The sequence below is a fragment of the Mycteria americana genome, chromosome 1 (genome assembly GCF_035582795.1).
Source record: "Mycteria americana isolate JAX WOST 10 ecotype Jacksonville Zoo and Gardens chromosome 1, USCA_MyAme_1.0, whole genome shotgun sequence".
In the NCBI taxonomy this organism is placed as follows: Eukaryota; Metazoa; Chordata; class Aves; order Ciconiiformes; family Ciconiidae; genus Mycteria; species Mycteria americana.
The window spans coordinates 154987932-155011489 of record NC_134365.1 but is presented as its reverse complement, the minus strand read 5'-3'; the positions used below and the strand labels follow the sequence as shown (position 1 = coordinate 155011489).

At 43.0% G+C, this 23558-nt stretch overlaps 1 protein-coding gene across 2 annotated transcripts in view; it reads left to right on the top strand.

The window, feature by feature from the left end:
• Nucleotides 1–23558, top strand: part of TMEM255B (transmembrane protein 255B) — a 75945-nt gene that overhangs the window by 22686 nt on the left and 29701 nt on the right. The window contains exon 4 of one of the 2 annotated variants that reach the window (XM_075491938.1): nt 9885–9974. The exons of the other annotated variant lie outside the window; for it this stretch is intronic. Coding sequence (XP_075348053.1) covers nt 9885–9974 — 90 coding nt within the window. The remainder of the gene's footprint in view (nt 1–9884; nt 9975–23558) is intronic. 2 annotated transcript variants of the gene reach the window in all.

The window sequence follows — 23558 nt, the reverse complement described above, 5'->3', positions numbered from 1 at the left end:
ATACAGATGTAAAAACGTGAAAATGAATGGAAAAGTACATTGCCAGATGACAGCTCTTGAAACAAAGTAATAATTTGGGGCTGCCAACTCTGATTCTGAAAGCGGCTTTGGAATAGGGAGACAAGGACTCGCAAAACCAGGAGAAGGTGGCCGGAGAGCAGTGTTGCCTGTAAAAGCTCACTACATCTGAACTGCCCTGGAAGCCTCCGTGCCCCTCTGCCTACCAGTAAGAAGCTGAAACAGGGGGAAGGGGTTTGATCATATAGTCAGCACCCTATTTAATGGGCTGAAAGAAAAGTAGAGCAGCTATTTAAACAAATCTCTTTAAAAGCAGCTAAAACATGGGTGGAGCAGAGCAGATGTATTGCATCTGCTCGAACTAGAGAGGGTCAGTCGTTAGGGTGGTTGTATCAGCTCAGACTAGGGAGAAAATACAGCAGTGCTGTTTGAACGAGCCGAGTGAAGCTGAGATGTGATGCTGCTAGGAGGAAATCGGTAACCGTGTGGTAATGGTTACTGGGCTATGAACAGGGGTCCTCAGATGCTGTGGGGGCTTAAAAGAGCACTGATAATAAAACTAACCCTGCCTCAGGAAAGTAAAAAAAAAAAAAGGGACTTTTTTAGGTTGCTTTCTGTTTCTTGGCTTGGAAAAGGTGAACCAAGTACAGGTCAGTCTTTCTTCTGACATTGCTTTAGTAATATCTGCTGGACTCCAGTAGCTGGAGCTCTCCCAGGCTCCCAGGGGACCTGACAGTGCATCATCAGTGGTGACAATTTTAACTAAGTCAAGACAAGCGTTCACTCATCGGTGAATGAATTATCTTGAATTTAATATGTGTTCATTTACACATATATCAAATTCATTCTCTGATTGCAATGTAACAGTGACTCCAGTTTTGAAGTCTAAGTGCATAGAAACTGCTTGATACAGGTTATTTCATTCAGTAGGTTGGTCATTATAGTAAAGATTTGCTCATAAAACAATTTGAAATAATTTCCTGGCTGGTTTAGGTCTGGTTTTGTAGCTAATATTAGATTATGAGAGAAGAAAGAATATATTAATCAGATATCCCTTCTCAGTAACTTTGTTTCATGTTTCATAATGGCTATTGATTTAATTCCCACGGTTCTTTCATTGCTTGAAGACAAAAATACAGGAAAATTCATCTTTATTTCATATAGCATCTTTCACAGAAACTGTATCTTCAAATGCTTTAGCAGGTTAGAAGAAAAGACAAGATAAATTACAGAAAGAGTAGCACAAAGTGGATTGGTATAAAGTAAGGATTAGTGCTCAAGGGAGCATTAGGAACTATCAGAGTTAACATACAAGGGTTTTATTTGGACAGTACAATGTTAAGGCAAAATGTTTCCATGCCACTTTTCTAGATGACTGGAGCTGCAAAAGAGTCAAGCTGCTGTACTCAACACCTGTGAGAACGGCACAGGCCCTGCTAGCTGGCAGGGAGGGGAGGAGGAGGATGGGAGAGATGCTCTATGCGTGGATCGCTGGGGAAGCCTGGTGAAGAGCTTCACAGCAAGGATACTAAGGAGCAGTTTTGAACCATGGGCTTTCATGTCCTAAAGAGAAATGGCAAGCAAAGGTGGCTGCTTGGGAGTGGCTGATGCATATAGGGTGATATCATTATGTCCCTGTTGGACAAGGCAGTAGGTGAAGAGGCCATAAAGGGGAGTTTCACAATTTTGAAATAAAAACGAGAATTTAAGACTAATAGAGACAGGGAGATGGTAATGAACATGCTGATGGATGCAGAATAATAATAGATGGACGCTTCTGGAGCAGGATGCTGCATTGTGAAAACTATTAAGAAAGCCAAAAGTGATGGAGGAAGAAGTTGAGATGGGTTTTCCTGTGCTTCTCCTCAAGAAACTATTTGTTTTGAAAAGATGTAGCAAAATGAGACTGAACCAAAGCCAGTTAAACATTTAGTTAGTCAAAGCTTGCAGGGAAATTTGCTGGGAAGAAATCATTGAACGTGTATGGAGATATCCACAGTAGAGTATCTGCAGCAGAGAATCCAGTGCTAATACTAGAAACAGAGGGAAAAGCAGAGAGCATCAATACTGCCCATTGACTCAGGTAAGTGTATTTGTAAATGCGTACAGACAATTATGCAATATTATGCATTTAGGGAGAACACTGTATGGACACCTGTTAATTTGCAGAGCTCCCTCAGGCCTCAGGTACCGAGAGGAACATGCAGCCTGCTGGTCGCCATCTCATGCTTCCCACCATGCAGCGTGGCACTGCTGCCTCTCCCCTGCCCATGAGAGCCTGCGTGCTGGATACGGTGTGGTGCTGGGTTGCTCAGCTGTGCCTGGTGAGAGATGTCCCAGATCTCGGAGAGACAATGGCCTGTGTGGCAGCCAGCACGTGCTATATCATTATGTACGTTCCTCCACGGCAGCTCGGCTGTGAGCCACCTCCTCTCGTGGGACCCAGCACACCTATCACACAACCCTGGGCATGTGTCAATATGATCAGATGCTGATTCCCCCCATCTCTACGACTGTCGCACCCGATGGCGCAAATAAAGTTCCCAATAACTCAAGCAGTCTGTTTACCTGATCAATAAAGAAATGGTCCCTGTCCTAAAGATCTCCGTGGGTGCCTGGAGGAGCTGGAGTAAGCGGACTGGGATGCCTGTGCTCCCTCGCTTGTCTTTCTCAACTGTGCCGTAAGCGTAGCGTAGCTACGTGCTGTAGCGTAAGCCCTCTGGGGCTGGGGGGGAGCTGGGGCTGTGAAGTTGCCCTGTTGCGCATTTCCTGACCGTGGGCACTTCTGTGGTCCCTTGCCCTTGTGAGTAGCCTAACTGATGAGCTGTCTGCAAAAGCTGAGCATCAACACCACTGGAAGAGAAAAAGAGAAAGCAGTATGCATTAACTGTGCCCACATATGATATAAATTAACTGTGAGTATCTAAGGCGTAACAAAAGATCTTGCGAATTCTGCCTTTCAGCGTTCTGCCCTTCGGGATATGGGGCAAGAAAAAAAGAGAAATTTTCTGAATGAAAATGCTGCCTTTATTTTGAAAGTGGATTTTGATCTTGGTTTTTCTCCTTGGCATAATAATTGATACCTCTCATGTGGTTTCTGTATTCTTTCCCAATGTTTGTTTATGTAATTAATTCTGCCTTTTTATGCATGCAAGGTTGCTTAAATTTCTCATGGGACCTCTCCCCTGCCTGTGTTACACCAACTAGCCTTTTCATGTTGCTATTTTTCTTAATTATACCTGACATGATACTGAAAAACGGGAAACTTATTCACAGGCAGTAAAACAAGTCTCCTTGACCACAAACAGCAAAATAACCCCAGTCCTTATCATTTATTCATTACAGCTAAGGCCTAGCTTTTATTTTGATAATCCCTGGGAGTGCAAATTACATGAAATAGGTGAGACTGGCAGCAACTATTAGGTTGTCTTACCTATTTCATGTAATTTGCCACTTCTACCTCCTTCCCTTCCGTCTTGAACACATGGTCCCACCCTCTCACTTCCACCGGCTCTAACGCTCCTCTCTCCTTACGGTTATCTCATCTAACTCATTTGGGGGAACAAACAGCTTTCTGCCTAGGGAGTGAATTGCCCTGGCTTGCTGTGTATTTGGGCAAGCACGGGAGCTGCTTTGCAGGGATGCACCCCTTTGGGAGAGAGAGCAGGAGAGAGGGCTGGGCAGCAGGGAACCGAACTAGGGGCAGGAGAACAAGTCGCTGTTTCAGATGGCAGTGAGCAGTCCCATAGGCTCAGCTCTGTGTCCTGAGGTGCCACTAACAACAGCGAGAGGGAAGAAAACCTGAATCAAAGATCTGTGTTGGTGCTGATAACATTCAACAATGTATGACTGGACTTGCTGAATTCAACAGTGATGATACTGTGGAAAGGCTGTAGGTTTCTCCCTTGGTCACTTGATCTAAACACAAGGCTTGATCTAAACACCTGACAACATCACGTGTACAGCGTTTCTGTCTGAAGGCCTTCCTGGTAATATAGGTATCTGCTGTGGGCATTGGCTACGTTACTAGGTGTATTACATTCGGAAGCAAGTTATGTGTTTATGCATGGGATCCCAGCCCCAGTCCTTGTCTTCCTGAGCTGTACCAAAACTGGTGCTCTTCAAACCAAGAGACATTTAGTGTTTACTTTTTCTTCCCTCCTTCATCTGGAAGCCAGTTTAGGAAATAGTTCTTCAGGTATAGGTTGGGCCGTCATGAAAGTCTTTCATCGTTATGAATTTGTGTCATTGGAACTAGTGCTATGACTAGAATTGGCATTAATGAATAACGAACATGACATATTCCTGTCTCCTGTGGTGTGACAGCCCTCCAGCAGAGCCTCAAGTACAGCAGTGCTATTACTGAAGAACCAACCTTTGGAAAGAATGGGTTGGCAGGCCATAAATTGTGAAGCACATTACCTGGTGTAGTGAGAAACCTCCTAATTAGCCCAATTGTGAAAACTGATGTAGTGGGAGCCTTGCCTGAGCTTAACTTTGATCACAGCAGCAAAACTTCTGTCCCAAGGGCGGGGGAAAAAAGTGGCCATTGTGGGAGGGGAAGGGGCCACACAGGAGGGGACTTTCCAAATTAGAGAAAATGAACTCACATTTAAAAGTACAATTAAAAGTACATCGTCCCACCTCACAAGCCAGGCAGCATTTAGTTGATAGCAGCATCGGAAATGCAATGCAATGAGTTTAATTGTCTTAGTTTTGCAGGCTATTAATCTACAGCTCTGCTGAGGTGCCCTGGTAATAGATGCAGCTCCTGGTTGAGATTGCACCAGGTGTGGGAAGTCATTCTCTGTTTTGGATTTGTGACACAGTTTTTGTAAACTTCTGCTCTTACATCTTCGTCCTCAGCGTACTGAAATAGTGCAGAGGATTTATTTAAGCCCATGTGACGTTCAGAGCTTGGAGACATAGGGAAATCAAACCAGTAGAAAGGCCCACAGAATTAAACTATATTTTGGGGAATGTAATGTTAGGGGCAGCCTACAACAAACTGCCCCATGCATTTCTTTTCCCAATGCATTTGCTTGAACCTGTGTGGGGATAAAAAGGGCTTTACAAACCTGTGGCATAACATTTACACAGCCTTTTGCAAAGCCTTCACTTTCCAGAGCAAAAGGTATTGGATGACAGTGTTTCTCAATTTACATTGATGAGGGCAATTTGTGATTCTTCCTCTGCCTGGAAAAAAGTCCCAGAGAGATTTGATGAACAGCACAATGCTTGGAGACGTTGGAGGCTGTGCAATGCAAAAATAGCTATTTAGCACGAACAAAGTGAGTCTGTTAGATATAACGTAACTTATATCTGATATCGAGGTCATTTCGAAAACAAAAATCCATGCATTTTCCAAAGTCACAGATCTACTTAGTCTAAAGTGAGAGAATGAGGCATCTCACACAACATCTGGTGTTAGAAGCGACTGTCACTATCTGAGCAGTTGTGCTTTTTGACTGAAGGCGGGTAAGGACTAAGTTAGAGCCATGAGAAAACCAGGTATGTGCGAGAAGAGAGACCTGGAGCCTAGCAAGCCTCACAGAGCTGTTTCACAGGAATGCTGGAAACAGCCAGCGAGGTACCAGCCTGCAGCAAGCAGGTGCTTATGCTGGGGAGCGATGTGATTTTCTGTGTGTCTGCTGGCAAACGTTGGCTCCACGTCTCCGCGTGTCACACAGCGGGGACACGGTGCCAGCAGCGTGTGATTCGGCACACAAAGTGCCTGGGGGCCTGAGGTGCGGTGGTTACGTGAGAGCGTGGCTGCAGCCAGGGTGGCCGCATCAAACTCCCTGTCGGGTCTGGTCTGTGGCCAACTCTGAACTCCAAAACCATGCCTGGGAATCGTGGGAGACTGCTAGTTGCCAAGTACCTGTGCCAGGTGCATTTCTGACAGCTGAACAGCATCCGTGATCGGCTTCCGTGGCCACGGGGTGTCCTCTGGCTCCATTGCCTTCACTAGGCTCGCTTGCACGGGAGGGTGCCCCAGTGCAGCCAGCGGTGCTGTATGCCTGCTGAAGGACAAGACATTGTCCAAGACAGGTGAATTCTGCAGTAAAATGCATGCCTCTTCTGAAAGAAGGCAGCATGCAAGAATTCAGCAGTCCAGCCTTTCACTAGTTTTGCTTTTATGAGTGTTTTCATATTTCTGTGACATGACTGAAGATAGCAGCTCTTCAGTTAATACTATGTGTAAAAGTCCCTCATTCTAAGTGCTATTTTGCTCTCACGTTTGCTAAAACACCTCTGTTAAACAACTGGCTTTTGGTTTTGATTGTTAGGCCCACACAGGGCAGTTTTCACTGTTCAATAACTGGCTTCATGGTTCCCTTGCAAATAACCAAATTATTGTATTCTGTACCAGAACCAGGAGTAAACAGCCGTAGAGAAGCCTGGCTGCAGAGCAATGGAACAGCAAGAGCAAAACTGTTTCTTGAATAACTGTTAAAATATGTTGTTCTAAATAATCAATGGTTTTCCTGACAAAACATACTGCTATTAAAAATGGAGATGAGATGATGTGAGGGATCAGTATTTATTTTTTTAAAAGTGCTATTTCTTTTACCTATCAACAAAAATTCTCTATGTTTAAATGAACTGTGCTGCTTTTCTTTCTTGACAGTGCTAGGCTCGTGAGCTCACAACTCCAGCAATCACCTACCACTCAGGAAAATTAGCTTTTGAGTTTACAACAGCTCTTCATTTGGCTGTCTTGGCTGCAATTTTTAGAAGTAATTAATTCTGTACTTTGTTTATGTGTTTCTCACATTCTCAATAAGCAATGGGAGGTTTCAGAGAGAATATGAATCTGTAATTTTATTTTAAGGATTTCTTTGTGTTGTTCTTGTATCATTATTTCTTTTATCATTCTAATACATATAGAAGTCAATTTAAGTCATAAGAACCCCTGAGCGTCACATTCTGCCACTTCGGCATTGTAATAAATATTACTGCAGTCAAGAAATGGTCCTTTTCATTTCAAAGGGACCACTTGCTGAAGTAGTTGCTAGTAGGCATGGATAAGAACAGCAGACTCTGGCTGATAACCTTTGACTTGCATGCAACTCCTTGAATGGGTAGATGGTCACCAACATGACCGAGGAGTGCAAAGCCAACTCCATAGCCCCTGTCTATACTACAATGTACTGTGCACCTTCATATGCGGTCTTTTATAGCTGTATGGTGAAACTGAAAGGCCAGCATGCTCATTAGGTGATTTAAGCTATCTCCATGAGTGGAAAACGTTGGTTTGGGGATTGTAGATCATCAATAAGTTGCTCATGTGTGAAATGAAAAGCCACCTTGAGGTCAGCTTCCAGTAAATTCATCCTGAGCTCAGGCAATTTGGAAACACCTGGCTGAACCCACTAATTATTTGATTGACTGCTATGACTTGAAAAACAAGATAGAGGTATCAGACAATAATGACTTAATCTGAACTTTTAAACACTGCTGCTTTTTCAAATAAAGAGATCAGGGTCTGTAGCAAATGCAGCTGCCGCAGGGCAGCACAGCCCACTGGTCTGCAGTGATAATAACTCTCTACAAGGAGCCCACAGCCTTCTTGAGCTGATGAGTTGCATGCCAAGATCTTTAGACAACCAGAATCGTGAGACATGACCCACCATACTGGGGAGCCGAGGGACAGCGGAGGTTGAAGGGCGAAGCAGCCAACTACTTTCTTAGGGTTTCTGCCTCCTTAGGGCAGGATGGAGCTGGCTGCAGGAGGGATGTAGCAGGTTCCCAAGATCAGCCAGTGCCGTCAGCCTCAGCCACCTCTGTGTGGCCCTTTCCTCCCCACACTGAGCATTCAGATACACAGCAATCCCTGGGGCAGTGCTGGCTCACCTCTGATGACGTGATCTAATTAGCCATGACCTAATGAGAGATTAAAAGAGTGTATCAGAAAGCATTTGAAAGCTGTGATTCTTCTGTTTTTAAGTTGTACTTTTTGCCAATTCCCTGAGAGCTCTTATTTCTAAATGTTTGATCTGTATGTCCAATGCTATGGGTTTATAAGGCTGTAATTTCTTACCTGCCCGATATGCATTTTTTTGAGGAAGTCACCAGTGCTGTCCCCCCTGTTGACACTATTGACATTGTACTGTTCTTAGCCTAACAGAAGCTAAAGAGTGCATTTTTTCAAGTGGGTTTGTGATGCCTTACAAATTTTACACATGTGAAAACAGTATTTAGGTAATGCAGATATGAATTTTGTATAGGCAAAAAGGATATATGAACTGTATAGCTGTAATTTTGGTAATCTATACCTGAGCATTTCTGAAATACATGTTGTGAAGGAGCAACTAATGACTGGTAAATAACAAGGAGGTTCCAAATTCTTAACTGAAACCCTGGTCCCTGTGCTCTATCAATTAAGGACGCTGTTCTGTCAGTTTTCATGGGAATTTTTTAATCTGTTGTGGTTATTAACTATAACTTAATAGTGTTGTAAATTAAATTAAGCTATCATACATGATGTTTCCAAGTGTTCCTCTTGTGACTTTGTGTCAGAAATGCCAGAGACGCGAGAGATGTACATCAAATTATATTAAAAACATAGCCAGAGAGTACACGTTAGGTTCACCTTATATCCTGCAGGCACCCACTCATCCAAACTCAAGGTGAGAGTCCTCAAAGTCACAAAACCCTCTAATCTGAGTCTCTCCCTCATCTGATGGTGTTGGGGCTAATGAGCCCAAGGGGAGCGCCTTGCCAGGCGTACACAGGGTTTCTCTTTTAGAACTCACTTCATCTCACCTCGTTCACAGCACTGCATCCTTCAGACATGCCCTCAAAACAAGCCAGTGCCATCTGAAGAGCGTGTGCTAACAGCATACTGACTGGTCTCTGATGGAGATGCTTACCACTGCTTGGCCTTTCCAAGTCCTATTGCTCTCTTCAGAGTGAATTGGGCAGTAAGCTTGCCATATCTGGGGTTGTGCTAGCCCTGCGGTTGCTGCTAGAGCTGCAGCTCTAGTTATCCTCGGTGATATAAAGTGAGCACGGCTAGCAGGGAGCTCAGCATGCCCAACCTGCACAGCCTTTTCCCCTGAGCCCTCCGTACCACCACCACTTGTGCCAGAGCGGTGCTCTAGGGTTACACCATCCGCAGTCCCGTTGATAAAGAATTAATAATGCTTAACCAATGAAGCAGCTTGGGAGGCAAAATGAGGTCTGAAGCTATGGCTGATAGGCTATCAAAGACAGTGTGCTGTCTGCACTGCAGCTGGGACATGCGCTGAGCTCTGCTGTGCTCTGCCGTGCCCGCTCTGAGACTGAGGGGTAGGCTGGGAGCCCCAACAAGGGCAGGGGCCAAGGCAGCACACCCCAGCCCTTCCAGAGGTACCAGTCGTATGAGTCTCTGATTTTGTTGTGGCATAAGGTATCATAAGCTATTTGGGATGATAAAAGCTTTCTGAGAGTTCACAGGCTAGTTATTAACTTACTGCAATGTCTTTATCCGTATGTGTGAGCTACTACCACTGTAGTAAAGCTCTAGAGATTGATGTGAGCCAACAGGAACATGGCTTTTTGCCATGCTCCCTATGGACACCACTGCTGTTTTATTTAATAAGTTGATTTAGAAGAAATCACCATTGAATTCAATAACTCTTACAGCTGACCTAGTTTTCTCTAGAAAGATTTAAGCTTTTCTAGTAGACTTGATGGTATGTCAACCCAGCATCAAGAATTTCTGCTTTTATTCTACTGCGTGACTGGCATCCTGCCACACTGATCTAAAGTGAATTACAGCAGGGGGAAACGTCATTTAAGAATACTAGAAAAATTAGTGTAATTGTTTTACTTAAAGAATTATATTGAAAATGTTACTCAATCTGTTTTTCTCTTCTCAGTTAGTAGCCTCCATCGTGTTTATCAGCTTTGGCGTGGTAGCAGCGTTCTGTTGTGCAATAGTTGATGGAGTGTTTGCAGCACGACACATAGTAAGTACAGTGATTTTCTGTCATCTTTTGTTTTGGATTACTTATGTCATTTCTAGCAGGAAAACGTTTTCTCTTGGTTTATGTCTATCAGTGTAGTAGGTTTTTTGATAGTTCTCCTTGTTGGAGAAATGTCTTTTGGCAAAAAATCGACAGGAAAGCCCATCATGCCAATACCCAGAGATGGTGCCAACTGCTTATTCATTTCTCAGGGACTTTCAAATACAGAGGCGATGTAAAATGATGTAATGACAGGCATGCTAAAATGCATGCCTGCTTAGGAAAGGGAAGACACTTCAGCCACCACCGGCATTTGTTTCCTTTTCACAAAGGCTTTGTGGGCATGGTAAGGATTTGGAATGCACCAGATGGTGATGAGCACCAGAAGTCCCCCTGGGATCTTTAGAGGGAAGTGGATTGCAACAGCACAAAGGGAACATCTTGTTGGAGCAAAGACAGCAGAGGAAGTGGCAGGCTTTGGTTAGAGGTAGTGTGAAGGGGGAACCTACTGAGTGACAAACAACCCCAAATTCACCATCTGCCTGCCATCAAAGGGTGGGTGGGTCATTTAACCAGAGTGACTAGTATTTCCAGTGTGTCTTCAAAACCAGGTCCTCCTCCTTCCGCCAAACCTACTGCCATCTCTGGTTCAAAAGGACGTTTATAGGCATTCACAGTACTGCAGTAGCAGTAGTGTTACCAGTAGTTCATTACTGTCTATGAGTGCCTAGGAGTCTTTCTCATGACCTTCTTGTGTAAGCGCTAGACAAACTTAGAACAAAGGGTTTTTTGCATTTTGGCTCCCAGAGTTCGAATTAAAATATTAGACAAAAAGGATTAATAGAAAAACAAGACAGACTGGGTTGTGGGGTCATTTGAATTTGCCAGTTTACATGTTAGATATGTGTTGTTTGCTGTTCTATCTTTTGTGATAGAATGCCTAAAGATCAATCTAAACCCAACCTTTTAATGGAGCTTTGATTTCCAAAAGCATCAGGAAATAATTAGTTATATATTTTAATAGACACTAGAACTCAGATGTAGAGTGCTGCATAATACAGCAAGTGTGATGGTATATGATCCCCTCGCTGCTATGAAATATCATGGGCCTGCTCATCTTTCTGCTTATGTTCATTGAGGGGCAGCATAACATCACTGGCATCAGTAGAACTATGCTTAATTTTCTGTTAGCAAATGCATCAGAATAATTAGGCTTTGGATCACTTGGAAAGTAAAGCTGTAAACTGATTTCTTTTTTACTGTTCTTGAAGAGGACTTTTAACCAAATGTGGGCTTCAGAACCTCACGTGCATTGCACAAGGAAGGAGACATCTATTGATATAAACAACCAAGTTGTGCAATTTGAGCATGAATAAACACTCTGGATTGTAATCATGTTTTGTGCTAAGCAGACCCTGCCAGATGCTGAAGGGGTCTGCTTTTACTTGGATTTGCCCTGCTGTTGCTCTGGATGACACTTGGTATAACTTTGATCAGCGTGAGCCCAGGGAGCCTCTCCACGGGAGCTACTTAAAAGAGGAGGGGAACAGATTGCTATTAGGTTTCCTGCTCCTGAAAATTCAGTGGTTGTGCCCCAGAAAACCATTGCCACTTATTCAGATATTGGATCTGTCTCCTAATTTCCCAGGAACCAGGCTTATTTTTGTCCTGCTTCGATCTGATCATTAGGAAGTCTTCAGACGGCACATGGACAGTCTTACACCTTATAACTGCAAGGCAGCTGCGCAGCCGCAGCCCCCCGCTGCTGAGGTTAGACGTGACCTCGCCTTCTCTGAGGTGAGCTGCTGTGTCAGAGGACAGTGTGTGTGCCCAATCTCAAACACAGGGACAGGCATCGCCCCTGTCATCTTCCTAGGTGTGTCCTTTGTCAGTTTGCACTCTTCTGGCTTCAAGTTCCTTTCACGTACCTTACTTAGCTATTCTAGAAACGACACTGCTTCCTGCCTAAATCCAACGACAATATCACATTCAAATATTATTGTACCCTATTATTGTACTGAAGAAACAGCATCTCATACGTAATACCTAGAGTTTATATTCGCCTCCTCTTTATTGTAGCATAAATAGCTGCGTGGCATTGCTTGCTGTCATGGCATGCCCTTGATGTGTTGTTACGGACTAAAAGTGATTCAGTACATTGCAGTGCTCTCCGGGGAGAAAATGAGCCAGTGAGTTGTCGTAGGAGAGCACCGAGGCACAAAGTCATTGCACTCCCCCAAGAAGAAAGCATCTTACAGTCTTGGGTGCAGTTCTGTATCTGGTTACGTCAGTGACTGGGTATGACTGCATCATCTGTGCAGAGCTGGAGACTGGAAGGGGCTGGTCACCCTCCAGCCATCCCTCAGCGTGCTGGAGATTGTACAACCCAATGACGTGAACCTGCTTCAGTCGCGGCATGACATGATTCATGGAAATCCGTTCCCAGCTGTTTACGTTTGGGTCGAGTTTTGTTTATCACATCTGTCTCTTCTGTTCTCCTTCGCATATTACAGAACAAAGAAATACTCAGTAGTACCATTTGTTGGAAAACTAATTTGTGTGTCAACATGGTCACACTCACTTCATCTCATTCTCCTCCTCTGTCTAATAAGGCGCTTAATAGGATCAGGCGAAATAAAGGTGTACATCACCTAATTTCTCTGACTAACACACTGGGGAAATCTGTAGGGGTGGTAGTGTAAGTACACTCCCATATTGGTTTACACCAATATGGTTTATGGTGGGGCCTTATCAAAAGAAGGTTTGTCATGCAGACTGCGGTGTCACTGCCACTGCTTTACGTCCCCTTTGCGTCACAGCTAATTGCCTTCAGGGAGGGCACTAACACCACGTTCAGTCCACTCCCCAGAGGCCAGTACCAGCCATTTTCAGACCTGTGCTGTGCTGTTCCTACTTTGGCCACTGCTTTTGGGGGATGACTGCTGGAGAATGGGACTCAACTGTCCTCCGTTCAGGGAAAGGGCAAACTCCTGGCCTGGCAGAGCTGGTGCCCAGGTCTACACTAAAGCCATAAAGTTTTTGTGAAGACGAGTTGGGCGGCGTTCACTTTTCTGTCTCCAGTATCAGGGTGCTGATACGAAGGCTCCAGGTCCCTTTTCTCCTGGAGGGAGAAGTACTAGCTGAAGCCAGGCAGGCTTCAGACCAACAGCAAATACCACATCCTCCTTCACATCAGTTTGGAATAAGAAATGTCTCCTGTTTTTCATTTTATTTTTAACTTCATTCGAGTTGGGAGGGATGTGAAGAAGGCAAATTATGTTACAGATTTTTCTTAGTGTGTGCCTGTTGTTGAATGGAGGCTATTACTGTTGCACATTTTTTTCTGCTCTTGTAAGACTGGATAGAATAATAAAATACTTTCTCTGTTTTATTTTCTTCCCAAGAAGGCATAAAATTGACAAAAATTCTTCCAGGAAAGGAATGTATTTCAGAAAAGAGATACTTAAATTATTTAAGACTCATTTTAAAACACTTTGCTTAATAGAAAGCTCTGGAGCACAGCACTTAAAAAATTAAGAACGCTGAAGGAAAAGTAGCTTGATTTAAAATAGCAGTAGCTTATTTAAAAAATAATGCAGATGTAATTTACTGTGTAAAGTTAATTTCACCGTTGCAGCTTCAGCTGCACTTTTCACCTTAAAAAAAAAAAAGAAGCCAGAATCAAATGAAACAAATCAAAGCGGGAATTAATGTGCAGTGATGTTATTTCAGAAAAATATGGTGATCACAGGAATCCATTATCTGAATTCGTGTTTGCTTGAGATGTTTTGTTATTTAGCAGATGAGAATAGCCCAGCTGTGCAACAGCTAACGGAGATCATCCAACAGCCTCCTCTCACCACACAGGGAGACCCCTGACCCACCTCACATACACATTCCCTGCAGTACCTCCTACCCTCCTATCCTCCTTTATCTACTATCTACTCCTTTATCTACTATCCTCCTTTATCTTTTACTGCAAGCCTTGGCCACATGATCCTTAGCTTTGCAGGTATGCCCCAGGCAGAACCTAAAATAGCCAGCAGCAAGAAATCCAGTTATGAAGTGAGGAAATTGCCTGCAAGAGCTTCCTGAGAAGGTTAAGAAGATGACAGGCAGCAAAAGCATGGGCAGATATTTTAAGCTGTGGAGACAAATGCTTTGTATCATCTTTTCACACGCTCAGCTGGGAATCAAGGAACATTGGTACTGATACATAGCCAGTCGCATTTTCCTGAAGTATGGGATAAAAAGAGACTCTGACATGCCTGAAAGCTCTAAGAGAAACCAAGGGCTCATGCAGGGAAAGTCCTCTCTGCTTGAGTATAAGAACTGCTTTTTGATCTTGTTGAGTGGAATTCACAGACCACATCTGGACAGATTTAATAGAAAGGATCCACTAAAAAGTAAAAGCAGAGCTGAAGAGCTTGGGATAATACCCATGGCAACACCAGAAGATACAGCAGTGAAATTGCAACTTGGGACGGTTGCCATTATCCTTTCTCTACGCACCTCTTTGGCTTTGCCTTCTCTGTAACAATTCTTCAGGTAGTTCAATACAGCAATAAATATACCCCTAAGCCTTCCTTTCTCCTCATTGAACAAGCCCAGTTCCTTGAACCTGTCCTGGTACATCCTGTCCTTCAGTCTTCTGATCATTTAGCGGCCCTCCGCTGGTCATACTGTAATTTGTCAAGGTCTTTCTTATATTGGAGAGGGGTTAAAATTGGACACCATACTGAGATGTGGCCTCATGAGTGTTCAGCAAAAAGGGATAATCACCAGAAAAACCTCCTGGTGATGGTTTGCTAATGCAGCCCAGTACGCAGATGGCCATCACTTATGCAAAAGCACCCTGCTAACATATGTTCAACTTGTCCACAAACACATCCGTTTTTTTCTTTGCCAAGCTGCTACCTAGATAGCTTGCACTGTTGCCTGAGGTTATTCCAACTCAGATGCAGGATTTTACATAGACACTGTAGAAAAATTAACAGAATACAGTCAAAGAATTTAGATTCATGTTCAACTATTCTTAAAGATGCACTAGATTTCTAAATTTCTATAACCAACAGAAAAGAATAAAAAAGTGTGGATGCGCTATTAATTGCCATTTCATTACCATTTTTGGCTTTCTTTTAAGCATGAACTGTACTGAATTTTCTGTGTTTATAAAGCCTAAGACATTGATAATGACCCTTATGTGCCTTATCATTAATTACTGCTACATCCTCTTAGCTGAAGTTCTGTTTTAATGCAGTTGACGGTCAGGCATGACCTTGCTTTAAAAGGAAGTGATTTTTAAGAGAGCCTGATTTTACGTGGTGCAATGAAGGGACGGCATAAATCTACAGATCAGAACTGCTGCACAGGCGCACTGCCCCATCCCCTTGTGCTTGGAGCTGGGTTCCTCTGCCACGGAGAGCTGTAAGGTCCACTGAAAAGCTCAGCCAAGGGCTGTGTAGCTAAAGTGTCTTAGAAGTGCTTCCAAGATGTTCCTCTGAACTAGTCATTATTTTAGGGGCCCCCTAAAAGCAGCCTCCATCTTTTTTATCTGGGTGGGTTGAATGGACACATTTTTGAATGAATGCTTGGATAGTGTAATAGATGGTGACCGTTCGAAAGATTATAAGCTGCTTACAACTTCTGATTCTGAATGGTGAAGTGACAAATCGGCAGAATAATCAGATGCACTTCAGGTTAGCTTTTACACATAGCGAACAACATGGCTTGCTTCATTACTTTATTACTAGCAATTTGAGAAAACACTATGATAAGGTACTGTATTAGGAACTGAAACCTGAAATGGACTATGCTAAGGGAAATCATGTTATAAGAGCCTGCGGAGAAAAGCATCTTGCTCTATTGTTTTGCAGTTTCAGACCTCTATTTTTATACAGATAGACCCTAATCCATTCAAGAATTTTCTGAAGTGTCCACAAATAAGAAACTGAGAAAGTGGTGGAATGTGAAATGTTGGGAAAACTGGTCCAAAGAAAGGAAAAAATCCATTTAGCCATAAGATTATCCTGCCCAAGATCAGTCTTTGCTCATCTTCACTAGAAAGCACAAACACAAATGGTTGCTTTGTTTATGGAGATCCGGGGACCATTTTATTCTTGCTACAGACTGCCTTGTGTCATAGTAGTGAAACGGCAGAGGACTAAGAGATCTTCTGTAGGTTTTTTGTGATGTAGGATAATTCTGTAAACAGTAGTTATTCTGAAGGAGACTAGATCCCAATTGTAGCGCCTCTGGGATATAAATGTGTTGCAGTGGCTTTGAAATCATATATTGTCTATACACATGGTAAGTGATCTTGTCTAGCTGAAGCATTTTAATGTGACTGCATATATATAGAGGAGAGGCTTCCTGGTGCCTTAGGCATGGCATCACTCACTTCAAGCAAAGGTTCAAATCCCATCCTGCCTAAAAGCAGAGACAACACGTTAGATTCTGGTTTACAATACCAGGTTCTCACAAGCTGTTCTGAACGCTTCAGATGTGCAAGAATTGGAACAGAAAACAAGTCAGGCTCCAATCCTGGGCTCCCATTTTGCACTCTTTCTGACTTTACATCTATGTGCCAGCTTTACATAGATGAGTGAAGTTATCAAAACTCATGTAGATGTTAGAGGGATATGTGTATAAGGAAAAGGAGGGTGCTGTGGAAAGGCAGAGTTGCTTGTCCATCATGAGATCTAAAATGCACATCAAACCAGGCAGCGTTAAGTTGTCCCTTGGATTCCTCTCCTCTTCTGCAAAGCCACTTCTGTGTCATATTGATTTAATTTCATTTTCAGCTGATACAGTTTCTTCCTCTTGATAGCGGTGGCTTAAGGAATTAATTAAAATAGAGCATATCATCAGGCACTAAGCCCTGAAATGAACCTGTAGCTGAACTGGAGGACACTATCCCTAGCATGGGATCTTCACCCACATAGTTTAAGTGCAGCTTGTGGACTGCTGAAGTGTATCAGCTGGGTATAGATAGATATAGATATAGATAGATGGGTATACCTATAGATTTGGGAGTTTAGAAACTAAACTTGAGATATTTGTCTTCTTTTTATGTATGTTAACTCAAAATACTGTTTAATAAGAGTGGCATTATGTAAACTCACCTTCTGGGAAGCAGAGGGGAAAGTGAAGTCTTTCATCTGGGGGATGCTGATGCAAATTGGGCTCTGGTTGGTAGAGCTCAAAAGCTGCTGTACTAAGTAATATCAAGATGGCAGCCCCCATCCAGTGAACAAATGGTTCATTTGTTCATTTATAATGATACATTATAAAACTGCAGTCCCAACCAACCCCAGCAAAAAATAACATGAGTGGGTGTGGGGTTTGATTCTTTCAGCTTGTCCAAAGGATTTAGATCAGGGCTGTTTTGCATTGTACCATTCTGTGCTACAGAAACCAGATCAGGGAGTTGAGTGCTGCTTTTTTCTCACAGAAAGCATGTGTAAGATACTCCTAGTTATGTAGTATTTTATGCCTTTAGACCAAGAAGCTGCAAAATCACCGTGGCCACTTGGTGCCCTAGCTTCCCTCCCAAGGAGAGAAGCTCCCGAGGAGAAGAGGGAAGCTGCGTTAGCACTCTGAGGTTTATCAGCCTCAGCAAACGTCAGCGGTTTCAGTGTTTTGTGGGTTACAGAGTACAAGTCAGCTGTCCGCAGTAAAATATTTGTGGGATTTTAAATAAGAGTGGCTGTCAAAAAGTGGCACCCTCTTTCCCCTGGTTTCACGCTTCTGCTTCACCTCTTGCGCTAAGGTGCAGGAGCCTGCCCAGGGCAGACTGAAGGGAAAGCTCACCCCGCGCGCTTTCCCCCGGCAAGGCTGGCTGCCAGCGGGATTGCCCCATCCAGTTTATCTCAGCCAGACAGACACACAACTGTCGGTGCCAGCCCAAGGCGAGTGGTGGGGAGGTGGAGCTGGGAGCTGGAGGGAAGGCAGGACCAGTTCTTTGGGCTGCAGCGTTCACTTGGCTCAGCTTAAAGCCATCGTCGAGCCAAGTTAGAAGCGGTGAATCCAATGATGACTGGAACAACCAACCGTTATGGGACCTCAGCCTGGGACATTAGTCAGAGAAGTACAGTCCGAAATGCCACGAAGATTTGATGATTTCCGCTGTAAGCGCAGGGCCCCAGGCAGGGACGCCCACCCAGCAGCGAGCTGCAGGTTCCCTGCTGCTTCCCCAGGCCTTGGACAGAAGAGGCAGGTGCCGCATGCGTGCGCTCAAGAACTGGTGGCAACATCTGGTGGTTGCACATGCAGCGGCCAAGAATGTTGATCCTCTTCCCATCTTTGAAGCTTCTCGTGCAGATTACAGACACTCAGTCAAGAATTGCAGGAGGGGTGCCCAGCAGCTTCGCTGATGACCGCTGCATTTTACTACAGGGTGACTTCGTAAGCCCATGGCATGTAACACGGCTTACCATCATGCCCCAAAGCCTTGCACACTTCAAGCCAGATCTCCTAAAAAGCCATTTGAAAATGTTCTGAGTAATCCTCTTGGCCTTTCCTTTGAAGAAAAAAACAAGTAGTTGTATTCTCTGTCTAACGAAGTTGTTACCTTGACAACTGGTGGTAGAAAACGCAACTCAAAGAATAAGTACTTTCTCATTGCAGTTAAGTTAGCTAGCTTCTCTGCAGAAGAACACTAAATGCATTTTACTTTCTCCGTACTGCTACATGAGACAAAATTACAGCTAATTACTGTTAATTCCATTTCCATCCTGTATGACTCATTAATATAATAGCATGGCATAGCATAATACCATGAAGGGGTTTTGGGGTTTTTTTTTTAGCAGAATGAGCACTAAACATTTGTAACTGAAAACTAGCACTAGTTCAGTAGTGATTTTTATATTGATGGTCCACCGAGGTGAAAAATGTTTTTTTGATTAAACTTCTTAAATACAAAGTGCTTAAGTTTGCAAGCAGTGCATTTTGAAGCCAATGGGCAACTATCCCAAGTATTAAATGCTAGTATTAGACCTGGCATCTGACACTGATATGGGAAGCACAGACTGCATTCCTGCTGTACCACTGAATTACAAGGGAGGATTAATTCTTTTTATGGACTTAATTTAAGGGTTGGAGCAAAGGAGGACTCTTGCAACCAGCTTAAGGCAGTCTGCTAAGATTTTTCTTTTGTACTGCAAGAGGACCACATTCGCATAACAGTTGTGTTCATGCATCCAAATGCAATTGAGTATACTTTAAATCAAAGGATGAATACTCTTCTTTGAACATCACAATCCACATGGTAGAAGAGCTCCTCATGCTGGATAGGTCTCCAGCCTAATTGAGAGCCCTGGAATGAGTTACAGGTATCTACAGATGTCTGGTGCTTCCTGCCACATCAGAGCCTGGAAGCTCTGCTTTGCTGTCTGCTCTGGCAAAATCACCTACTTTGAGGTGAAGATCTCCCCCACAGTAACTGCAGTTATATTGGTGCTGTTGTAGGTTATTGTGGTTTTGCCAGAAGAACCTTCCTGGGCCAAAGGAGGGGGTTTTGGATGCCTTCTTGCCATAGTAGTATTTTCAGCTGATGCAGAAGGAGCAGAGTAGAGAAAAAGGACATCCTAGCTGTAGGATGGAGCCACTGTGTTTTGCAAAGCAGCAAGTCTAAGGAGGGATGAAACATCAATGTGGTAAAAAATCTGAATGTAAAGTAATCTTCCAGGGAGATACTGTAGTTAATTGAGCTAACATAACCCATGAATTAGTAGACAGTAGTGTCTACTAGCAAGAGGAAGCTGAGTTACCTATAATGACAGGTATTTTGTAAGGTATTAGTGGCCATGTCTACTCTGCTGCTATGGAAAAAAACTCAAGCATCAGACCTCTGTCTAATGCTTAGCTGCCACTCAGCTCAGTTTCAGACCACCCCACAAGCTCTCTTGAAAACAAATCTGAACTAGAGGGATAACGCTAAGCTGTGTGGGTGTGAGCAGTGTAGATGGGACCATGTGGCCTCAGGACTGGAGATTGATCTCTGGCTTTTATTTGGCAATATAGGTATAGCCTGTGGGACCATTGCTAGATTACTGACTCCAGCTGTGGTGTTCCTTTGTGCTTTGCAAAGGACATTATCAACTTGGAAGGAGTTCAGAGAAGAAAAATCTGAAATTTGGAGTGGCATCTTTTAGCAACAGTACTCAGAAGTTTGATTTACTGTGTTTATCAAAGAAAAGCTTAAGAGGTGAATTGACCTTGGCCTCTCTAAGGTATCTACCTAATCAAAGGTTATCTGATAACAGAGGGCTTTTAGTCTCTCACACAAAAGCACAAGTAAGTGCAGTGGCTTGAAGTCAATGCTAAACAGATTCAAACCATGAAGCAGACACAGTTTTGACAATAATGAGTTACGGCAACAGCTTTATCAAGGGTATGGATGGTTCTCCATCACTGAAATATTTAAATCCCAAGCTTCTTTTTATATGATCTTAAGAAGCTTATCCAGAAGTTATGAGCTTGACGCAGATGTCTTGGGGTGAAATTATTTAGCCTATGTTATTCAGAAGGTCATTATAGAGCAGGGTCTTCAAAGAAGGGTTCTGTGAACTATTTTTATGGTCAGGTGGAAACTCTATTGTGTCTCATCAGCAGGTCTCTCTGTGTGGTGCCAGGACCTGTTCCCTGCTGGAAAATGTTTAGGGGTTCACAGATTAAAAACAGTTGAAAACCATTTATCAAGATTTCTGATCCAGGTTTGCTAGTCTTCAAATCTGCAAAGGAAATGTAATCTTTAACATGAACATAACTGAAGTAATATCTCTACTAAAAACATTATTCCTCAGATATTGGGTAACTCACAAGGCAACCCAATGATGAATATATTGGATGCATCCAAGGGCTTGAGAGCAAAACTGTCATTTTGCTAATGTTTTCTGGACTAGAACACAGAGAACTTACACTGTATAAGGGACAGGGGAGGGCTTTGGGGCATTTGTCCCCAAGAATCTGCAGTCTGATATTCCTCTGTTTCCAGACAGGTATGTACTATGCATACAGCCTGAATATATTAACATTCCAGAGGAACTGGTAGGATGCTTTAATTTGGTTGTCAGATATTTTCCAGTAAGAAAAATAATGGCAACCCTATTTTTGGAGAACCTCTTAAGATCCCCCTTCCAGCTTGCAGAGCCTCTCACATTGACAGGGACAAAGCCCCCTGGTTATACAGCTCGTTTTTCTTTTTTTTCACTGAAATTCCTTTCAGGTTTAGCCGAGTTGCAAATTCTTTACAATCCCTTTTTTCTTCCCTGCTGTGACTTGTTTTCCTGGGGGAAAAGGGTTGGAATTGCACCAACCAAACACAAATATCTAAACTATTAGGCAGCACACACATTGTGTTTGGATGCCAAAGAACAATTCACTTTTTGATGGGAAGGAAAAAGAGAGATTCCCGGTTTCTTTCCCAGCAGCATCTCTCTAGATCTACCAGGTGGTCTCCTCGTGCTGTTCTGCAGCTCCAGGACAGGGGCAGAGAGAAGGCTGTCTCAAGCCCACCCGGCTCTTCATCTACCCCACTGCGTAGGACAAAAGCCTTCACTGTTGGCAAAACCAAGGATTGGTCCAACTTCCCCTAGCCCCGTGACACAAACGTTAGTCCATTGGCTTCCCTCGCTGAGATGTAACAGCCCACGTTGAGATTCCTCATTAATGTCATTAGTTTGGTCATTCAAGCTGCAGTAATGCAGCTTTGAGGTAAAAATTCTTCAAAGATGCAGTAAAGGGCATCTTAACTACAACTGCGTGCAATAGGGTGGGAGGAAGACTGCTCTTTTATTTTAAATTAGGAGGTTGAACTCTGAGAAGACATTAAGGGAATGACATTTGAGTATATGAAAGGTAATGGTTAAATGCCACTGCCATTTAATTACGTGATCCCATCTCACAGAGAGCACAATGTCAATGGACAACAGGGCAGAATTTTCAGTGCATTGGGGTAATAGCAAACCTGGCACTTCCAGGTTCTTTGGCTCTGAAAATTAAAGCATTTTCTTTTAGCTTTGCTTTCAGTGTAATTAGATAGGTGCAAACTCCACTGAGTATACTGTAAATCAACTCCAGAGATATGGAGGGAAATTCTACACTTTTTACTCACCTTAATAACCATATTATTAGCATGAGAAATAATATGAGAGGTGAGAAAGTGAGCAGGATTTGATCCATGTTTAAAATGTCAATGGTATCCTTGTTTCCATGGATTATAGTCTTCTGCATCTGTGTGGCTCCTATACATCCAAAAATCAGTTTGGGGGGGGGGGGGATTTATTTAGCAATGTAGAATAGCAGGTTGGATCAAGGGAGATTAACTGTCTACTTCCATCTTTAACCTTACTTTACAAAGCTCTAGCCATGATGGAATTTATGCAAAGCATACAAAGCACGTTAATTACAGTTTAATCCTAAAAAAGGTGGGTGACTGGGGCAAAAGGCTTGCAGTCTGCTCTGAAAAGCATAATCTACTTCCTTCTGATGTGCTGCCAGCAGAAGATAATTTCCTTCATTGTTTCCTATTCTCAGAAATGTTTCTAGACTATCAACAGATGTTTCTGTTCTATGAAAAAAATTCAAAGCTGCTACACAGATACATAGAGGGGAGAGGGAGTAACCACCTGCAGACTTCAGACTACAGCGAAAATATTTGGCATTTTTTCCATGATTTGTCAAAGGAAAAACAGTGCGTTGAGTTGCCCTGTGCAGAAACTAGTGGAGTAAAAAAAAGGCAAAGGTGCTGTTTATTCACATGGATCTAAATCAGCAAAGCATGTAAAAGTCCTTAAATTCTACTAGAATAAAAAATTAGGGTATTTAAGTATTCTGCATTTTGCCCTAGCAAAAGGTTTCAAAAAGCCAGAGGTTTTGTTTCGTCTTTAAGAAGAAACCATGACTAGTATGAATAATAATATCATGTAGCAGGAATTTCTCTGTCGGTGGGTGGATGATTATTCAGTTGCAAATAGTGTCCATGAAAAGTATGGTCCCAGGTAAAGTTCTGATTGATGATTATTTGTGGCTCTATTAAGAGCTTATTAAAATATGTGTTGCACCAGCATTGATAGATTATGAAAGTTCACACTTGTAATATATTTATTTAGTCTTTGATGAGAAATTTCGAGTTTGAAAAAGTATGTTTTTAAGATATCATAGTTAAAAAAAATTTTTTACTGAACCTGCCTAGAATTTCCTTGTGTGTATGCCTCAGCGCAGGTCTGTCCACACTCCCAGCCAGAAGTATATCCAGAGGCTTTTTAGCCTCTGGAGCACTGAACACCATGTATTTGAACATCTCTGATCTTCTGAAACGCACGTGAGCTTCGAAATGACAAGCCAGTGGAGATGGGGAAAAGCTTATTGTACCTGAGCAATCAGGGTATGCATGAACCATTTCACTAATTGTTTAGACCATCTTAATTTTATAACTCATGTCTTTCCATTCTTCCTGGGGCTTCTCTCATGGACTTTTTACTCTCTTTTATTTTGGGGCCTAGTCCTGCAGTATCTTCCATTTGGACGAGCCCTGTCAGCCTGGCCTCTAGTATGCTGTGCTGTGTGTCGGTGGGGGTCTTCCCT